General features: G+C 25.3%; 2 protein-coding genes across 8 annotated transcripts in view; both read left to right on the top strand.

Annotated features, from left to right (window-relative positions):
• LOC130665876 (phosphatase and actin regulator 4A) overlaps window positions 1-14,988 on the top strand; it is a 215,155-nt gene extending 200,167 nt beyond the window's left edge. For all 7 annotated transcript variants that reach the window (XM_057466503.1, XM_057466504.1, XM_057466505.1 and 4 more), the window contains 5 exons: window positions 2,093-2,249; window positions 4,828-4,883; window positions 5,181-5,284; window positions 5,359-5,531; window positions 9,563-14,988. In XM_057466503.1, the coding sequence (XP_057322486.1) occupies window positions 2,093-2,249; window positions 4,828-4,883; window positions 5,181-5,284; window positions 5,359-5,531; window positions 9,563-9,578 (506 nt within the window). In that variant the 3' untranslated portion in view covers window positions 9,579-14,988. The remainder of the gene's footprint in view (window positions 1-2,092; window positions 2,250-4,827; window positions 4,884-5,180; window positions 5,285-5,358; window positions 5,532-9,562) is intronic.
• Window positions 14,989-19,206: 4,218 nt separating this feature from the next.
• LOC130664946 (uncharacterized) lies at window positions 19,207-21,865 on the top strand. Its single transcript, XM_057465145.1, has 3 exons — window positions 19,207-19,641; window positions 19,712-20,207; window positions 20,296-21,865. The coding sequence occupies exons 1-3, from the start codon at window positions 19,528-19,530 to the stop codon at window positions 21,639-21,641; spliced, it is 1,956 nt and encodes a 651-aa protein (XP_057321128.1). The 5' UTR covers window positions 19,207-19,527; the 3' UTR covers window positions 21,642-21,865.
• The last annotated feature ends 420 nt before the right edge of the window (window positions 21,866-22,285 follow it).

Below are 22,285 nucleotides of genomic sequence, written 5' to 3'. Positions count from 1 at the left end.
CATTTTGTGATAAGTCTGATAGTTTCGCCGGAAAAGTAAAAAGATCTCCAACTTTACTCCGGGCTCTAATAACTTTTGAGCAGATGGATTTATCAAAAAATAATCAGAGACCTTTTTTTGTAGAGCTTTTAATTTTCTACAAAAAAGATCCGATGACATTTTGTGATAAGTCTGATAGTTTCGCCGGAAAAGTAAAAAGATCTCCAACTTTACTCCGGGCTCTAATAACTTTTGAGCAGATGGATTTATCAAAAAATAATCAGAGACCTTTTTTTGTAGAGCTTTTAATTTTCTACAAAAAAGATCCGATGACATTTTGTGATAAGTTTGATAGTTTCGCCGGAAAAGTAAAAAGATCTCCAACTTTACTCCGGGCTCTAATAACTTTTGAGCCGATGGATTTATCAAAAAATGATAAGAGGCCTTTTTTGTAGAGCGTTCAATTTTCTACGAAAATATGTATCAGTCTATTTGATCTATTGATTTGTTAACGAGTTAAAAATACTGGAAGTTAAAAAAAAAATTTCCCGTGTTATTTAAATGGAAAATCGAATTTTTTAATGAGCTAGGTTGTAATCGACATAGAATTTTTTTTCTTGCGCGAAAATTTTTTGTGTTGAACTATCAATTTTTCCACATGCACAAAAAAAATGTTGCACCGAAATGACGCACCCTAATAAGTACACGCACTCATTTTTTTTTTTTTTTTTTTCTATAATAAATTTATTAAATAAATATTTAATTAAAATTATTTTTTAAGTAAAAAAAAATAATCATAAAAATACTAGATAGCATGACAAAAAAATTTCAAATATTCAAAGTTTTTTTAGTACGCAATTAATTCTTATTTTTATTTCCTAGTATCATTAAAATTAATTTAAATAATCAAAAATTACATTCTCAAAATCTTAAGATTTTTCTGACGTTAATTTAAATTCCATTTCTTCTCTCATCATTAAAAAAAAAGTAAAAGCTTAAGTAAAAATTCAGCCTTCAAATCATAAAATTATAATTTAATTAAATTTATCAAATATGACATTTAAATTTTATTTATTCCCAACAACTGTCAATCAAACCGATTAATTAATAAAATAAATTTTTCTGCCCTCCGGCCGGAAAAAGGCAACTTTCGGGCCGCTGCCCTAAACGAAGTTGCAACTTTCCGGCTCCGTCGAGCAGAAAAATAGTATACGCACCTTGGCCAGTAAAAAAGAAAGCCTCAGACCACATGTTTGTCAGCCTCGGCTTCGCCTCGGCCAACAATTACATGTGCTCTGAGACTTTTCTTATTTTACTGGCCTAGGTATGTAATATACTATACTGTTCAACAGACACACAAAAATAAAATACAAACTCCCACACTTAATAATTTCTGACACTGAAATTAAAAAAAACTATTGCTTAAATCTATAAAATATTTATTAATAAACAATAATATGAAAGTATCACAACTCTCGCACATGGATCTCATAAAATAAACCGCCCACTTGTTTATTATTTCACTTTATTTATTTATCTTAAGGAAGAACACTCATTCTATTACCTTCGTAAGCGTACTAATTATACACCACGCGGTCAAAAGTAAGCGTATTTTGTATGCGCCCACTTACTCTTTAAAGACCGCCTTGAAGTTTATATTAGTCGCCAAAGATAGCTTGCAGAACTATGCAGTAATCTTTTCCTCAGAAACTTCTTTAGTTTCTTTCCGTCATTAGCGAGTAAAAGCGGCCAAGAAAAAAATTAATAACAATAATAGAGAATAAGCTAAACTTTTTTTTTCATTGCCTATTCTACGTGCCTCCATTCTTTAACAGTTTAAACCACTTGTGGGAGACAGAAAATAAAAGCTCGGAAAGAATTCAAACCGCGGATAAGAAAAAAAAATATTTTATAATGTTATCGATTAGAACCGCGACGACTTTATCAGTAGTTCGTTCATCAATAGAACCATTTGAAGAAGCTATTCTACGTCAGACTTTGAGTCGATCAAAAATAGCCAAAGATAAACTATCACGAGGTTATTGGATAATAACTTTTAAATAAATAATTGTATATATTTATTAAATGTTCAATTTTTTTTTTGAATCTCTAGATCGATTGGCGGCTAAAATAGCGAGAAAGGAATCGCTGTCATTAAAATTGGCGCTGAGACCGGATAGACAGGAGCTTATTAATCGTAATATTCTTCAAATACAGTCTGATAATGAGAGACAAGAGTCGAAGGAGGCAATTGGTGCACGACTTATCAGGTAACTAATTGATTAATTCGTTTTAATTGAATAGTAATTAAAGTTCAAGGTTGATTGTTATTTTTAATTACAAGTTACGAGGCAGATCAATACTAATTTAACGAGGATGCTAAATGTTTGATGTTATTATTATTTTGAGATGAGATGACTCGGTTGTGAATAACTTTTTTTTTTTTTTTATTTTAATTATGTCAAAAAATTGTAGATTGATATTGTGAAAAAATAATTGATGTTTGTATCTGAAATTGTTAGTTAATTTTTTTCATTTTTACTACTTCTGTTAATTCTATACAGATAGATATTTCATTTGTATTAATTTGATATAGGTGATTTTTTTACGCCTATTAGATATTGATTTTATAATTAAATAATTTGTTCTAATTAATTAATTATTTGTTAATTTAAAATTCAAGTGATTTGTGGGTTAAATTTAAATACGATAATTAAATTTTTAGTGAGGTCAATATTTATTGATTAAAATCGATATTTTTAAGCAGTCCCATTAATATTTTTTTTACGAGTCATTCCGTGTATTGGAATGATTTTGGCAAAAATTCTCCATTTGTTTCATTAAAAACGTTAATTTACAAATATTATTTTGATAATTACTGTATCGATTTATTTTTAATGCAACACTTTTTTTTTTTAATTATAACTATGATTGCATTCGTCTTGACTTCTTTTTTTTTGTTTATTATTTGTGAGTTAGTTAATTTTTTTCATTTTTACTACTTCCATTAATTCTATACAGATAGATATTTCATTTGTATTAATTTGATATAGATGATTTTTTTACGCCAATTAGATATTGATTTTCGATTTTTAAAAGTAGTTTTAGTTAATGATACTTAATTAAATAAATATCGTTATTTATTATTTATTTTTTTGCTAATTAAATACAGAGTAAATTTAATTACTACCGATCCTTGAAAAAGAATTACGGTCTCTTTTAAAAAAAATGTGAATGATAAAAAAACTCGAAGAAACTCATTTTTAACGCTCATTTACTTAATGTATTTTTTTTTGTTTTTTCATTCTTATCGTCTTTTTTTGTACACAAAATACCAACTTTTTGTGCTGGAATCGCACATTAATCTACAATATATAACGTATTTGTTATTTATATATATATATATATATATGAATTAGCTATTAATCAGTATCTACGTATATTGGTGTATTATTTTTGCAATTAAGAAAAAAAAATAAAATAAAAGAACAACTTTATTATTTATCTATTAATTATCATTAAAGCTCAGAAGTTGCTGACTTTTTTTTTATCATTCTCAAAAGCTTTAATTACAAATATCTCAGCAGCTGCACGAAAAATAACGAGTAATTACTAAACAATCTCATTTGTACTTTATTAAATTATCTACAACTTTATTTATTACTAAAAAAAAAATTTCCCGCCAAATCAAAAGTTTCAAATTTACACAAATTTAAAGTCTAAACAAAATAAATAGAATTCCCCAAACACTCAAACCGCCATTACCTTTACAACCATCAATTCGACAAATTTCCTAATTAAAAAAAAAAAGAAAAAAAATCGTCAAGAATAAAATTCACAGCAAATATATTTTTTACAAATAAAAAAAAACGTCAACTCAATAGTTTTTAAGTCCCAGCAAAACCAAAAATTTATATTTAAATATAAATTTAATTCTTCATGTAAATATTAATTTAAAAAAATTAAAAATTCCTTTTGAAAAAATTCAAATTTAATTATCCTGTGAACGTATACTCTACCAAATTATCTATCACAATTCAATCATAGTCGCAAAAAAAGCTTTAAAAAATTTTGAGAAAAAAAAATCATCAACCAAAGTCTAATACTTGATATTTTATTCTATTCACATAAGTATATATATTTATATAAATATATACTCATTTGAATAAATTAAAAATTGAAAAATAAAACAAAATTAATAATTAGCGTACATTCTTATTGCGCATTCTATTCATTTTCTTTTCTTTTTCATTTAATATTTATAATATGTACAAGAAAAATTAATTAGCTATAATTATTTATATTTATATATATATAATCATATATATTTATAATGCTCCACAAGTTGCACGTTCGTCGCAATTTAAAACTTGATAATTACAATATCAAATTATTAATTTTTTTTTCCATACTCATCTCACTGCTTTTAATTACTAATTCATTTTATTCAAAAAATTCAAACCTCCTTTTGAAAAAATTCAAATTGAATTATCCCGCGAACGTATACTCTACCAAATTATCTGTCACAATTCAATCATAGTTGCAAAAAAAACTTTAAAAAAATACTAGTCACAAATAGCTCATACTTTTCTAATAATTAAAAGCGTACTCGTCTACAAGTTACAATTTTTCCCGACAAAGTCGGATAACAAAATAAGTTAAGTCTTTTTAAACGAAGATGAATCAGTTGTTTGTTCAACCATCTGTTACACTCATGATTTAAGACTCTTCTAACCCCTGACCCTCATAATTCCAGTCCCCCGTCTTTATTAACATTTAAATCACACTTTTTTTTTACACAAACATATATATATATATACATATACATAACAATTATATATTTTCCAGGCGGCTTAGTATGCGACCGACCCAAGAAGAACTCGAGGAACGGAATATTTTAAAAAGTAAGTAAAGAAAAAATAAAATTATATCGCTCTTAGTTACAAGTCATACATTGTAATTAATAATCACAATAATAATAATTTATTATTAAATAATTATTATCTTCAGTCAAGTTTCCATTGATGTAAACAAAATAACTAACCGCTCGTTTACTTATTTATAATAATTATTTGTAATTGTGATTAACTGACTCGCGTTTAAAATGATGCTGTCACATTATTGTTCGACGGTCGTTAAATTGAGTCTAATTAATAACAATCGCCGACGGAAACGTAATGATGGTGTTGGAATTTTTTCAGAGCAAAGTCCCGCGGAAGAAAAAAAACAGAAGGAGGAAAAAAAAAGATATTTGTTAAGAAAATTAAGTTTTCGACCCACTGTTGAAGAGCTCAAGGAAAAGAAGGTAATTAATAGTTTTGAAAAATTTTTTTTGTTTTGAATTTTTGAATGGTTTTTAATGATTTTTTTTAATTGCAGATTATCAGGTTCAATGATTATATTGAGGTGACCCAAGCACACGATTATGACAGGCGGGCTGATAAACCTTGGACACGGCTTACACCAAAAGACAAGGCAGCCATAAGAAAGGAATTAAACGAATTTAAAACCTCCGAGATGGCTGTTCATGAAGATAGTCGACATCTCACACGGTAATTATTATTATTTATTATTTTAAACTTTAGGATTCTATATGGAGTACGTTTATGAAATATCATCTCATACCATTATGGTAATGATTACTTGGATTATGGAATATAGGCCCATACTTTCTGGGAAAAGTTCTCATAAGTATGGGAACAATTCCCATCATTATGGTAACAGTTCCCATATCGCATGTGAAAGAATTATAGTAATGATTACTATAATATTATGGTAATCGTTCCCATTATACTATGGTAAATGTTACTGTAATATCATGGTAATTGTTACCATATATTATGGTGATCGTTACCTTAACACTATAGTAATCGTTACCATAATATATGGTAACTATTACCATAATATATAGTAACCTTTACCATATATTATGGTAATGGTTATCATAATGTTATCCCTGATAGCCAGAGTTTCTGATCAGAAAGTTGGTGTACATGAGTTGCGACCAACTACCAACTTGACGACAAGTTGTTGACAACTATCAGTTGTGTAACTGTTGATTCCAAGTTGGCTACAAGTTGCTCAGAAACTTGGTGACAATTTACTGCCGCAATCTGTCATCAAGTTTCTGAGCAACTTGTAGCCAACTTGGAATCAACAGTTACACGAGCTGAAAGTTGTCGACAAGTTTCTCGGAAAATTGCCGTCAACTTATGGAAATGCCAACTTTTGCGGCCAACTTGATTATCAGGGATAGTAATGATTCCTATTGGCAGGGAGCCTAGTATATGGTGGGGACAACTGAAACGATCGCAGCGCACGCTGTGGATACAATTTCGTTAAATCATGCTCTCTTTGAATATAAAGACGTGAAAATTAAGTTTAAAAATAGTTCATAATAGTTATTGTGTCGTTAATGTTTGCTTTTGCTCATCGTTTGAGGTTAAAACAATATTTTATAATTTATTGATTCAAATCCGGTTTGGATAATGATTTTTATCATTGCCTAAAAATTATTTTTTAACCCTTCGTTACTCGCGCTATACGGTGATTCCCTGTACAACACTACTTAAGCTAATAGAGTTGGTGTGAATATGAGTGAGACACTAGAGAAAGCGCGTGTAACGGAAGGTTAAAAAAACATTATGTTTTTTTAGTTAAGATTTACAAGCAAATTATCATGAATTAAAATAAAATTATTTTCTTCAATTTTGTTAAAAAACTCAATTGACTATTCTACTATTTTTTAAACCATTATCATTGTAGTTGTCATATATTATTTGTTTTGATTTTATCGGTTAACCTTATTCTATTCTAAAATAATAGTGTTTATTATTTATTAAAATTTTTTATACTTAATTTTTTTATCAATATATATTTAATTTAATTTTCTCTATCAAAAATACAATTACACTTTTTTATTTATATCATTATAAATTTTTATATTTTGATTTTATAACGAATTTTTATTTTTTACACTGATTTTATATATCTTTAATAATTCTCGAGCATGATTTTTTGTAACCATCAGATGTCGTTTTCGTCGCGCTCCCTGCCAATAGTAATCGTTACCATAATTTATGGTAACCATTACCATAATATATAGTAACCTTTACCATATATTATGGTAATAGTTACCATAATGTTATCCCTGATAGCCAGAGTTTCTGATCAGAAAGTTAGTGTACATGAGTTGCGATCAACAGTTGGCCGCCAACTTGACGACAAGTTGTTGACAACTATCAGTTGTGTAACTGTTGATTCCAAGTTGGCTACAAGTTGCTCAGAAACTTGGTGACAATTTACTGCCGCAATCTGTCATCAAGTTTCTGAGCAACTTGTAGTCAAGCTGTCGGCAACAGTTACACGAGCTGAAAGTTGTCGACAAGTTTCTCGGAAAATTGCCGTCAACTTATGGAAATGTCAACTTTCGCGGTCAACTTGGCGACAGGTTGCGGCAGTAGGTTCTAGACAAGTTGCGGCCACCAACTTAGTTATTAGGGATAGTAATGATTCCTATAATATTATGGTAACGATTAGTATAATATTATAGGAATGATAACTATAATATGGGTGCCGTTGCTATAATCGACATTTAAAAAAAAACCGGTTACCATGCATTATGGAAACCATTCCCATAATACATTGTAATTGTTACCATAAATTTATCTCTGTGTACATATCAGTTATTAAATATGAACCTGAAGTTAACAGACAGTTAACAATTTTTGGATTTTTTTTTTTAACAAATCAATTACGAAAAAATAAAAACTAAAAATATGCACATGTAGAAAATTTTGAAAGCTACAGGTGCAATTTTTTCAAATATTTTTTTTTCAATAATTTATCATTTAAAAAAAATTCAAAAATTAATAGACGTCGGCTAACTTCAGTATCATTATTAAATACAAGTTTTGGGAGATAAAGGCCACTTTTGTGTATGTTAGCAACTCATTTTATTTAACATTTTTTTTTTATTCAACACGAGTTCCATAAAAAACTTGTATTTAATATGATTATCTATTCTATTATTTTTATTCTACCAGTGACATTTCACTCATTATTTATTCTGTAGGTTTTTTAAATTTAGTATCGAGTGATATCGTTGCGACATATCATTAATTTTTTATTTGTTACGTAAAAAAATTTTTATTTCAGTCATAAGGTTACGACCTATTAGAATTAAGATATTTTTATTTTAATAAAGTGCAAAAATTGATTTTTCATTTTAAAACATTAAAGGTCGCGAGTGAATATTCAAGTTTTTTCCATAAAACGGGTCAGAAATTTTTTTATTTATTTTTATTTATCTACTAGGGGTGAATCGGGTTCGAATTTCGAATCAAATATTTGAATCATTCGAAAAAATATTACAATTTTTAGTCGTTCAAAATAAAATTTTTTCATAATTCGTAAAGTTTCATGATACAGAAACTAGCCGGCGTCTAATAATTTTTTGTATTTTATAAAAATGATGAAAAAAAAAAAAAAAAAAACAATATTTCAATAATTGCACCTATAGTTTTTAAAATTTTCTACCTGTGCATTTTTGTGATTTTTTTTTTTTTAATTAAATTGTCGAAAAAAAAATTTGAAAATTTTTAATTCTCTGCCACCTTTAGGATCATAAGTTTCGAAAAATTCAAATTATTTGAAAGTTCGAATTATTTGATTCGAAGTTCGATCTTCGATCTATTCTAGAAAATTAAAAAAAAGTTTTATTTTTTAATAACAACACAAATTTTATATAAAATCTTTACCGTAATTATTTTTCACCCAATTTTTTTCTCCATAAATAAATAAACACTTTTTTATTCAAATATTTTTCCCGCGAAAAATGATTTCACTGTAAAAATTAAATTAAAATTTTTTTTTGCAAATAAAAAAACGACTGGACTCGAAGTCTTGTGTCGTATTTCCACTAAAATTTTCTGACTCCGACTTTTTGTGATACAGAAACTAGCCGACGTCTAATAATTTTTGGATTTTTATAAAAATGATGAATAAAAAAAAAAAAAAAAACAATATTTCAATAATTGCACCTATAGTTTTTAAAATTTTCTACCTGTGCATTTTTGTAGTTTTTTTTTTTTTTTTTTTTTTTAATTAAATTGTCAAAAAAAAAAATTTGAAAATTGTTAATTGTCTGCTAACTTCAGGATCATAAGTTTCGAAAAATTCGAATTATTTGAAAGTTTGAATTATTTGATTCGAAGTTCGATCTTCGATCTATTCGCACCCCCTATTATCTACTTTTTGTAAATGATCCAGAAAATTAAAAAAAAGTTTTATTTTTTAATAACAACACAAATTTTATATAAAATCTTTACCGTAATTATTTTTCTCCATAAATAAATAAACACTTTTTTATTCAAATATTTTTCCCGCGAAAAATAATTTCACTGTAAAAATTAAATTAAAATTTAAAAAACGACTGGACTCGAGGTCTTGTGTCGTATTTCCACTAAAATTTTCTGACTCCTACTTTTTGTGTCACCATAAAAAATATTTTAAAAAATTTTATTATCAAATAAAATAAAACAAATATTTAAATTACTAATTATCAAAATTTTTTTTGTTACAGATTCCACAGACCATGACAATCGCAATGTGTAGAGGTGCTAGAGTGTAGTGCGGTTTACCTTAACGCGTTGTGGTATCGTGATATGTGCGACGAAACTTCGCGGATAATTTAGAGGATAATTAAAAGAAAAAAAAAAAAAAAGGTACAGATTGAATTCTGTTGAATCAGAATGTTTTTTATTTTTTTTTTTTTTTGACATTGTTACCAAAGAGATGTTTAAATATTTAAAGTAAACATCTCTTGTTCACTCTGTCTACAAGAAGAAGATTGTGATAGGATAATCGACAACCGTGTGCTAAACGGTCGATAATCCGACAATTATTTTCAAGGCTCGTTCACACACGTCCTCTCGACTAGTCGTCAAAAATAAATCGTCATCTTACTCTTCCTCGTATCGCTTAAATAATTAATCTTCAATGCAATGCAATTATCCTAGCCATCTTTATCTTCATTCCATGTCATCGAGTAGAGACGAAATATAATAAAAATAAATTAAAACAAGCTCAGAAAATTTTAAAAAACTCTGAGTTAATTTAATAAATTTTTATTTATATTTTAAACAACAGTCGAGTTCGCGTGTACGTGAATTTAATTAATCATCTAAATTATTTTTTTTAAATCAGTAAAAAAACGGGTTACCCGATTGCGTACTAAAATTCTCTTACTCTTTTTTTTTAATTTAAATATTTTAAAAAAAATCAAAAAAAATAAAATTTTTATTTTAAAATTAATTAATTAATATTTTATTAATTGACAATTAAATGAATATATTTAAGATTAAAATATTTTTAAAAGAAATTATTAACTCGATACTCGACAATTAAAATATACTCAGGCATCGATATAAATTAATTAATTAATTAATTAATTAATTAATTATTATTATTATTTAGTAATAAATAAAAAATTTGTATTATTAATTTTTATTTAATAGTTTCTATGTAATTTTATTAATTACTTTTTATCTCATCGGGTAACACCGTAACCTGCAGCTTGAAAATTAAAACGTAAGATAATTAATGCGAGATAATTAATAATTAAATGAATAAAATAAATAAAAAGATGCAAAAGTGCAATGAAAAATTTGTACAGTATCGGTAATTAATAAGTTTATTATTGACTATTACTATTATTAATTATTAATTATTAATTATTAATTATCGTTAATTGTTATTATTAATTATTACTATTATTAAAATAATTAAAATATTTTTTTTTAATTAAATAATCATGTCATTCATTTTTAATACTCATCTCATAAATTTAAATTTATTAATTTTTAATTATTATGTAAAAAAAAAAATGATTTTAAAAAATAAAATATAAAAAAATTTAATTGTTTACTTGTAATTAAAATGAAAATTTTTTTTTGACGTTTATGTAAATTTTTAATTAAATACTGAAGTTGCTTTTGACACTTTTGAGTCGCAGTGTTATCGTAGTTATAGATAATTAAAAAAAAAAATTGATAATTAAAAATGGCGTTAAATATTATTGAAATTAAAGAAGAAAAAAAATAAAAATTAATTAGTAAAAATGTTTTACAAAGACTAAAAATAATATTTGTAATTAAACGCTTTGTTTGTGCAGCCAACTATATACAAAAAAATAAATAATTTATTATTAATGAATTTAAATAAAAATATTTAAAAATTGCATGTGATCTTTGGACGTGAGTTACAGGTTTTAATGAATCGCGTCGATTCATTTTTAGTTTTTCTTGTTATGTATTTAATGAAAGTTTTCTGTAGAAAAAAATTAATTAGTAACAAAAAAAATAGAAAAAAAAAATTTAGTGAAGTTCATTAAAAAAATATTTTTAAGTAATTGACCATTTTATAATTGCAATATTTTTAATTAATAATAATTCTGAGGGAGAAATATTATAATTATAATTTTAGTCTTAATTATCTAATTTATTTATTTAAATTTTTTACCCGCGAAAATTTAAAATTAAAAAATTTCGGTGTACTCCCGCGCAAAACAAATTCGTTCCAAAAATTTTCTTGACAATGCAGTTCCAAAGTTGAGCCGATTCTGAACTTTGAGTTGAACATTTTTGGAATTTTAAAATCATTAGAGGTGTGAAAAATTTTCAAGTAGTGTAGACTTTTTTGGCGGGTTTTCTTTTTGAAATTTTGGAGCCAAAATGATTTGAACTGACAATTTTGTGAGTTTATACAAAGTTCATAATTAGTTCCAATCACTAATTTTTTGGACGAGTACGAAAAGTGAAAAAAAAAACTGACGTTACCAAAAAGTTCTAATAAAAGTAAAGAAACTTTTTCAAATCATTTTTTCTTTTGCCTCATACCTGAATAATTTTGACAAAGTCGAAAATTTTCATGATTCCTAATTAATTTCTCTTTTTTTTTAATGTTCTTCAAACCCAAAAAATTGTCAAATCAAATTATTTTTCCTAAAAAAATTTTAAAAAAACCCAAAGGAAAAGCCTACAGTTGGAAATTTGAAACTTTCAAATTTTTTCAAAGTTTCAAAAATTAACATTAAAATTAAACTCAAAGTTCAAAATTGTTACATTGTTGAAGTTCACTGTCATGGACGTTTTTGGAAAATTTTTGGCATGAATTTTTTTTTACATGGGTTAATTATTATTAGGACCAGAATTTTTGCGTTAATTTAAAAATAATTAATTATTAATGGTGTCAAATTTTGGAATTACAGTAGAAATATTGGCCGTATAGAAAAATTTTTCAAATAAAAGTTGTAGGAAATTTTATTTTCTAGAGAAAATGTCTCTTATGATTTTTTTATACGATCAATATTTTCACCGTAATTTCAAAATTATGATTTTCATAATTAACAAAAATTTGAATAATTCATTATGAGTCTCAACTTAGGAATTACGGTGAAAATATTGGTCGTATCAAAAAATCATAAGAAACATTTTCTCTAGAGAATAAAATTTCCTACAACTTTTATTTGAAAAATTTTTTTATACGGCCAATGTTTTAACCGTAATTTCAAAATTAAGATTTTCATAATTAACAAAAATTTGAATAATTCATTATGAATTTCAACTTTGGAATGACAGTGGAAATATTGGCCGTATAAAAAAATTTTCTAAATAAAACTTGTAGGAAATTTTATTTCCTAGAGAAAATGTCTCTTATAATTTTTTTATACGACCAATATTTTCACCGTAATTTCAAAATTAAGATTTTTATAATTAACAAAAATTTGAATAATTCATTATGAGTCTCAATTTTGTAATTACAGTGAAAATATTGGTCGTATAAAAAAATCATAAGAAACATTTTCTCTAGAAAATAAAATTCCCTACAACTTTTATTTAAAAAAATTTTTTATACGGCCAATATTTCCACTGTAATTCCAAAATTTGACACCATTCATTTCGAAGTTAAGGCAAAAATCTTGTCCCTAATAATTATTATTTTATTGCTGACAAATTTTCCTACAAAATTTTTTTTAACTCTTGTTTGTCTTCTCCGATTTAAGTAATTCGATTGTTTAATTAAATAATTACAAGATTAGATGAGTAATTTTAATGATTAATTTGTCCAATAAATTATAATATTTTTCCATGAATTTTTTTGAAAATTTATCGATTTAAAAATATAAATTTTTGTGGTGCCAATATACTTTTAAATTAAAGTTAATTGTTTATTATAATTACACTAAAGATATGATAATAATTATAATAATTATTCTTATTATAAATTTATAATTAATTGCATTGTCATAATAAGCAATAAATAGATTTATTCTGGTAGTTTAATAAAAGATATAATTGTCTCTCGTTCAAATGGTCAAAATATCACGACTACTATGTAGTTGATTAACTTTATACGCAATTGCTTCTTTCATCATTATTATAATTATAATGATAATAATTATAAAGTAAAAATGAATAATTAAGATTTAAAAAAATAAAAACGAATAAAATTAAAAAATGAATTAGTAATTAAAAGCAGTGAGATGAGTATGGAAAAAAAAATTAATAATTTGATATTGTAATTATCAAGTTTTAAATTGCGACGAACGTGCAACTTGTGGAGCATTATAAATATATATGATTATATATATATAAATATAAATAATTATAGCTAATTAATTTTTCTTGTACATATTATAAATATTAAATGAAAAAGAAAAGAAAATGAATAGAATGCGCAATAAGAATGTACGCTAATTATTAATTTTGTTTTATTTTTCAATTTTTAATTTATTCAAATGAGTATATATTTATATAAATATATATACTTATGTGAATAGAATAAAATATCAAGTATTAGACTTTGGTTGATGATTTTTTTTCTCAAAATTTTTTAAAGCTTTTTTTGCAACTATGATTGAATTGTGATAGATAATTTGGTAGAGTATACGTTCACAGGATAATTAAATTTGAATTTTTTCAAAAGGAATTTTTAATTTTTTTAAATTAATATTTACATGAAGAATTAAATTTACATTTAAATATAAATTTTTGGTTTTGCTGGGACTAGAAAACTATTGAGTTGACGTTTTTTTTTTATTTGTAAAAAATATATTAGCTGTGAATTTTATTCTTGACGATTTTTTTTCTTTTTTTTTTTAATTAGAAAATTTGTCGAATTGACGGTTGTAAAGGTAATGGCGGTTTGAGTGTTTGGGGAATTCTATTTATTTTGTTTAGACTTTAAATTTGTGTAAATTTGAAACTTTTGATTTAGCGGGAAATTTTTTTTTTAGTAATAAATAAAGTTGTAGATAATTTAATAAAGTACAAACGAGATTGTTTAGTAATTACTCGTTATTTTTCGTGCAGCTGCTGATATATTTGTAATTAAAGCTTTTGAGAATGATAAAAAAAAAAGTCAGCAACTTCTGAGCTTTAATGATAATTCATAGATAAATAATAAATTTGTTCTTTTATTTTATTTTTTTTTTTTAATTGCAAAAATAATACACCAATATACGTAGATACTGATTGATAGCTAATTCATATATATATATATATAAATAACAAATACGTTATATATTGTAGATTAATGTGCGATTCCAGCACAAAAAGTTGGTATTTTGTGTACAAAAAAAGACGATAAGAATGAAAAAACAAAAAAAAATACATTAAGTAAATGAGCGTTGAAAATGAGTTTCTTCGAGTTTTTTTATCATTCACATTTTTTTTAAAAGAGACCGTAATTCTTTTTCAAGGATCGGTAGTAATTAAATTTATTCTGTATTTAATGAGCAAAAAAATAAATAAGAAATAACGATATTTATTTAATTAAGTATCATTAACTAAAACTACTTTTAAAAATCGAAAATCAATATCTAATTGGCGTAAAAAAATCATCTATATCAAATTAATACAAATGAAATATCTATCTGTATAGAATTAATGGAAGTAGTAAAAATGAAAAAAATTAACTAACTCACAAATAATAAACAAAAAAAAAGAAGTCAAGACGAATGCAATCATAGTTATAATTAAAAAAAAAAAAGTGTTGCATTAAAAATAAATCGATACAGTAATTATCAAAATAATATTTGTAAATTAACGTTTTTAATGAAACAAATGGAGAATTTTTGCCAAAATCATTCCAATACACGGAATGACTAGTAAAAAAAATGTTAATGGGACTGCTTAAAAATATCGATTTTAATCAATAAATATTGACCTCACTAAAAATTTAATTATCGTATTTAAATTTAACCCACAAATTACTTGAATTTTAAATTAACAAATAATTAATTAATTAATTACAACAATTTGAATTTGAATATTAATTAGAAATGATTTATTGTGATAATTGCAATCTAATTGAAAAATAATATTAAGATAAATGTTTCAATTGAATTAAAAATCAAATTAATGTGTTCTTTGTTAATTATAATACCGTAATTATAAATTAATAATCCGTAGCATTGGAACATTAATTAAAATATTATTGTTTATTTAAAAAAAATAAAAAATTATTAGATAATTAATTTGATTGACAAAAAGTATATTTGTTTTGCGTCCCAAATTAGGAAAATTATTTTTAAAAGCGGTAATGACATTGTATTATATCGATAATAAGTAATCAATTAATTAATTAATTAATTAATTAATTAAAATAAATAAATATATAAATACTTTTATTTATAAGAATGAAATGTATATAAAAAATATAATTGTATCGTAAAATAAAATATGCACTTCGTAATATGAGTAGAAGGCTCTCAATTAATTAATAAATAATTGATTAATTAATGAAACAATACGATGGAGTTTAATAAAATAATTAAAAGTGAAATGATTGTGGAGATTTAATAAATAAAATAATTTACAGGACTATCCTCTTTTAATTGATATCGAATTATTTGAATAATAATAATAATAATAACAATAAGAATAATAATAATAATAATAATATTAATGATATTAATGATAATAATGATAACATTAATGATAATAATAATAATGCTTTCGATATCATTTTAATAAAAGTGTCAGTTTAATTTTTTTTATTTTTTATTAGTATTTACGCACTATCGACTACTGCAATTAATTGTATTAATAATTGAAAAAGAAAAAAAAATGATACAAACACTGTAACAAACAAAACACTGTTAACTATTCTTAAAAAAAAAAAAATTAAAACTTTTGTAAACTGAAGCTCAATGTTTTTTTTTAATTATTTATTGATAATTAATTATTATTTTTGTTTCGTACCCATTACAAGTGATATATTTTTGTAATAAGTAACTAGTTATGAAAATTTATCAGGTTCGTATTGACAGGTATAATTTATATTTTATTTTAAAATAAATAATTTTATTAAAAATTGTATTTAATTTTACTGTTTAATTTTTAAAATAAATCATTTATATAATTTTAATCCTTCAGCACCCGCGTTAGAGCAGCGTAAAACATTACCCGCGTGATGATAAAAAGTCTCACGCTTCGGCGCATCGTAAATTTTAAGTTAAATAAAACAAAAATATTATGCGCTTTCTCAGTAATAATAATAATGTCTTTATTTAGCTTTAAGCTACATAAAAAATAATAATCGCAATTATGCTCCTCTTAAAAATATGAATATCAACATTAGACTGGGCCAAAAAAATTGACTATTTTTTTTTTTCATAGCTATATCGAAAATATTATTCAGAATGACAAAAAAAAATTTTCATGAAAGTTTGAGCCCTTAATATTAATTTCAAGAGGTCTATCATCGCTATTTTTAATTTTAATTCATAATTTGATGTTTTACGTCAAAATTGCTTAAACATTGAAGTAAAAAAAATTCATTTCCACTTATTCTTATGTAAAATTAAATTCCCTACAAAAAAGGTCTGATTGAAAATTTTCGTCAGACAAGCCGTTTCCGATTAATTAAGCTTAATAAATTGATATATTTTTTCGATTTAACATTTTTACTTTTGAATTTTGTAACTGACGAATCAATGAATATCTAATAAAGACCATGACAAATTTTCGAAGGAAATTTAATGCTCTACAAAAAAGGTCTCCTAACATTTTTTGCTAAATTCACTCCTTCGAAAGTTATTCAAGGTTGAATTTGAGTCAAAACGATTTCAATAACGTGAATAACTTTCGAAGGAGTGAATTTAGCAAAAAATGTTACGAGACCTTTTTTGTAGAGCATTAAATTTCCTTCAAAAATCTGTCATGGTCTTTATTAGATATTCATTGATTCGTCAGTTACAAAATTCAAAAGCAAAAATGTTAAATCGAAAAAATATATCAAATTATTAAGCTTCATTAATCGGAAACGGCTTGTTTGACGAAAATTTTCAATCAGACCTTTTTTGTAGGGAATTTAATTTTACATAAGAATAAGTGGAAATAAATTTTTTTTACTTCAAAGTTTTATGCAATTCTGACGTAAAACATCAAATTATGAATTAAAATTAAAAATAGCGATGATAGACCTCTTGAAATTAATATTAAGGGCTCAAACTTTCATGAAAATTTTTTTTTGTCATTCTGAATAATATTTTCGATATAGCTATGAAAAAAAAAAATAGTCAATTTTTTTGGCCCAGTCTAATCAACATATAGACACGCCTTCATACATCCATATTAGAGTGATTCAAAAAACGAAAAACAAATTTTTTTTTTTTCTTCCAAACAGGTTCAAAAGTTTCATTTAGATAAAAAAAGACGCCTGTGAAAATTAGAGCTCTTAATATTAAGATTAAAAGGTTCCGCATTGCACTTTTCTATTTCCCATAAGAATAGCATGGAAAAAATTTTTTTTACGTCTTCTGATTTTTATAAGTAGCTAACGATGCGTCATAGGAATAATTGGCAGGCATGTTTTTGTAGGGAATTGAATGATCTACAAAAAAAGTTTTTTATCATATTTTGATAAATCTATTTGTTCGAAAGTTATTTGAGGTTGAAGTCGAATTCATATTAAATTTCGAGATCTTTTTACTTTTCCGGCGAAACTATCAGACCTATTACAAAATATCATGGGACCTTTTTTGTAGACAATTTTATTCCCTAGAAGTTATTTCGAATAAAATTTTTTCGAATTCCGCATTATTTTCTAGTTATTTTTATTTTAATGTCAAGCTCTTAAAATCGATCAGAAGACTATTTTTTTTATCAATAAAGATGAACAGTAATCGTAGTGTGGGACAGTAATGATGTAATTATAATTTATTTGAATATTTCGCTTGTTTTTATTTTTTAATTTTCTAAGTAACGACAGATGTAACGGTTCAACAAAATGGCGGCGATTGCCGAAAAGATTCGGAACTGTCCGAACTAAGACGAACCGTATTAATTTTTTTACTCCTTACTTTACTCGCGTGATGAGAAAAAGTCTCATGGATTTTTACAATAAATCCTTTAAAATTATTTATTGCGTTCGAAATAATTTTTGAATTTCAAAATCATAAAAAGCATAAAATTTTATTAAGACAGAAAAAATTTCACTAGGTCATTCCATTTGAAATTACTTAGAAAAAAATATTTCAAGTCAAGTGTGAGAAAAAAACTCATAGCGCGGGTGCTGAAGAGTTAAAGGAGGCACTATATTGTAAAAAATTTGCAGAGTGGATGACTTTTTATTTCCGGCATAGAATGAGCGAAATTTTAAGAGGATTTTTTTTTATGTAATATATATATGACATTTAAGCTGCTGTAATTTAGAAATAATTTCCTTTCCTCACCTTCCTCGCTCGTTTTACCTCTTCAAAAAATTACATTTTACTTACTAAAAAAAAAAAAAATCGGCTAAATTTTGATTCTACCAAACTATGTTTAGTTAAAGACTTAAAAACAAAGTCTTAATATAAACCACGCTTTCACTCTATTGAAAGCTGCGCTGAAAAAAAAAACTGTATATAAGAGCAATATCGTTAACAATATTTCATTTTATTTGCACAAAGACTAGATTGCTAATTACTCATACTTTTTTTAAAAATTTATTTTCTATAGTATTAATATTAGAAAGATTGTGGAAATTTTACGTATCGTTATTCGGTCAAAACTGTCAATAATATTATGAAGTAATTTTCATACTATTTTTTATTTACGCATAAGAAAAATTTTTCTGTCGATAAAAATAGTCTACTTTTATCCTTTGTAAATATATGTTTGCTGTAGCAACTATGTGTTGATATATTGACAATTTTAATCGTTATAACAACAATAATAAGTATGGGAAGTGTAACATAATAGTATGGTTAATGCAAAAACCTAGTATTGCTACTCTAACGATATATTTTGTTATAACAATCTACTACTAAAAATACTTTAGATGCTTCTGACAACCACAATTTTTTTTCAGTGTGCAATATTTTCTGTATAATTGCACATAGTAGGTCAATTGTAAATGTTTTTCCGGCGTGATCAGACGTATTTCCTATAAGATACTTTATTATATTTAGCAACATTTTAAATAATTATTTTACTTTAAAAATAGAAAGTAAAATTTCAAGTTAGTCAACGTGAATCTGTTGAATTATATTTATTTTCAATGCATTTGAAACAAATCATAGTGATTTTTTTATTAGTTAAAGTGACGAATAGTAAAATAAAACATTACGATTCTCCTCTGGGAGATTCAGCGATCGATTTCTATCGTCAAGTGGTAATTAAATTTGTTTTATTTATTATTAATTATTGTTGATTTCATTCTGTAATTAATCTGTTATCAACAGAGGCAACTTCTCGACTTATGTTTCACTGAAAATTTAAATCCTGTTGTTATTACTGAAGATTTGTATAACGATATCTACAAAATTCCATGGGAAACAATAAATCCGCCTCCAATAATTATCAACGAAAATTTTAAACCCAAAGAAATCCAAGTGCACAATCCATCTTATCCGACGTATGTTTTGTCGGTTACTAACTCAATTGAAAATTTAAAAACACTTCTCATTAAATTAAAATCTACAAGTGTCTGGAGCATTGAATCCTTGTTTTTTATTATCGGAAACTCTTGTGAAAATGCTAGCGAAACATTCAAAATATTGTGGAAAATGGATTTGTTGAAATCATTCTTCTTATGCCATGAACCAAGTAATAGTACTCTGATAATTTATAATTACAACCCATTCACAAGCTTCGCACCACATCCGTGGAAAAAAGTTGCAACAAATGACAAAGCTAGTAACAAGAAATGGACAATATATAACCAGCTTTTCTTTAATGGTAAAAATTTGTTTTTTTTTTTTTTTTTTGCAAATCTAAGCATTAATACTTTTTCATAGGTTTTAAAATTAACAGTATTGATATTCAGTTACAGATAATAAAATTTGCCACAATATTACATTTGACAAAACGAAAATTTTAGACAGCCATGATGTAAAAACTACGTTTTTTTTTAAATTACCAAAGGCAACTACCGATGATGTAATTTATTATGGAAATACATCTGACAAATCGTCCGGTCGAGCATTTCCGTATTTGGATGCTTTTTATCCTTTTTTAAATATTACACCAGCAAAGTATATACTTCATCCTGATGTTGCTCGCGAAGCAGTTAAACAGGGATATTTAAAAGTATTAGCTGATGGTAATTATGATATTAACGAAAAACTATGGTCTATCTCAAATACAAATTATACACATTCAGATATTATGACTCAGTATTATGAAGTTACATTTTCAATATTAACCCAAAAAAGAAGTTTTAGTTCAATAGCCAATGAGATAGCCAATATTTATAGTCTTGAATTACTGATATTATCAACTGTAGTGTTTTTACTAATTACGATAATAATAATAATAATTAATAATTTTGACTTTGCACGATCGTTATTGGATGTTCTTAGTTTGTCACTGAATATGGGAATACTCACGCCTCTCGATAGGTTATCGATGCGTATTACTTTCTTTACCGGATTTTTTTTTATTTTTTCGATGAGTTCAGAAATTCAAGGTCAAATATCGACATTATTGTCCAACCCTTCAACTCATTATATTGATACGTTACAAAATTTGTATGATCATAACTATCACGTGTACTATGATTTCGAAATTCATGAGGATATAATTAGTCAAAATATATGGGTAACTGACGATGATAAGAAATATTTACATCCATGTGATTATGTGTGTTTATATAAATACAGTCAAAATATTAGAATCAATTCAACAAGCGCCTGCATTTATAAAACTGATCAACAATTAAAATTTATAAAATCTTTTCCAAATTTGTACTTATCAAAAACTCCTGTTTTTACAAAATTATATGCCTACTGGACGCGTAAGAATTGGGCGTTGAAAAAAAAGTTTGATGAAATCGGTCTAACTTCATTTGAGACGGGCTTTATAAATCGTTTAGATAGAAGAAATAATAATCTTTTAAAGAAAATTAAAAAAATTGAAAGGATTAAAAGAAATAAACAGTATGATCAGATCGTAAACGAGGATTTGAAATATACTTATATAATTGTCGGTGTTACCATAATCACGGCTTTATTGGTTTTCGGTGTTGAATTAATGTTGCGAAAATTGTTTAGACCTAAGCGACCTGTACACCGACCTATACCTAATCGTATACCAATAAAAATGAAAAAAAGACTAGTATTTCCTAAAAGACGAATCGTTTCTGTCATTAGACGAATGCGACGTCGTAATTAAATATTGATTAATTTTTTTTTGCTATTGTTCGTTTTGATTCAACAAATATTTGAAAACTTTTTACACACTTCGCACGACAAAATGATTCATCAGCTTTATGAAAATTATTAATTAAAAATGCCCTCTCGGGAAAATGATAACGTTATCAAAGTAATAAATTTTGTAAGAAAAGATCTGTATTTAACCAACAGTTTGTTAATCCATTTTTTGTATAAAAAAAATATTGAGTGAATAAAAATTTTTTTTTGATTCAATTTATTTTCATCCGAAATAAAAAGAAACTCAACTTCCTGAAGTTCCATCGAATAATTAAATTTGTAAGCTCGGTATATTAATTTATGTGTAATATTTCACAAGGATATATATATATATATATATATATATATATATATATATCCTTGTGAAATATTACACATAAATATATATATATATAGTGAAAGTTTCATGAAAAAATTCAGTAAGGCCCCATACGAAAAAACATACGGATATATCCGAGCAAATCTGGAATATGTCGCATATATGCAACATATAAATAAATATATGTCTCATATATGCAGATTTGCCCGGATATATATTTTTTTCGTATGGGGCTCAAGCCAAGTTCCTACGCCTATAAATGTTGACCTCTGAAAATATTCGAAATA

This window comes from Microplitis mediator, chromosome 3 (genome assembly GCF_029852145.1).
Source record: "Microplitis mediator isolate UGA2020A chromosome 3, iyMicMedi2.1, whole genome shotgun sequence".
Taxonomy (NCBI): domain Eukaryota; kingdom Metazoa; phylum Arthropoda; class Insecta; order Hymenoptera; family Braconidae; genus Microplitis; species Microplitis mediator.
This window is presented reverse-complemented; position numbering and strand designations above follow the sequence as displayed.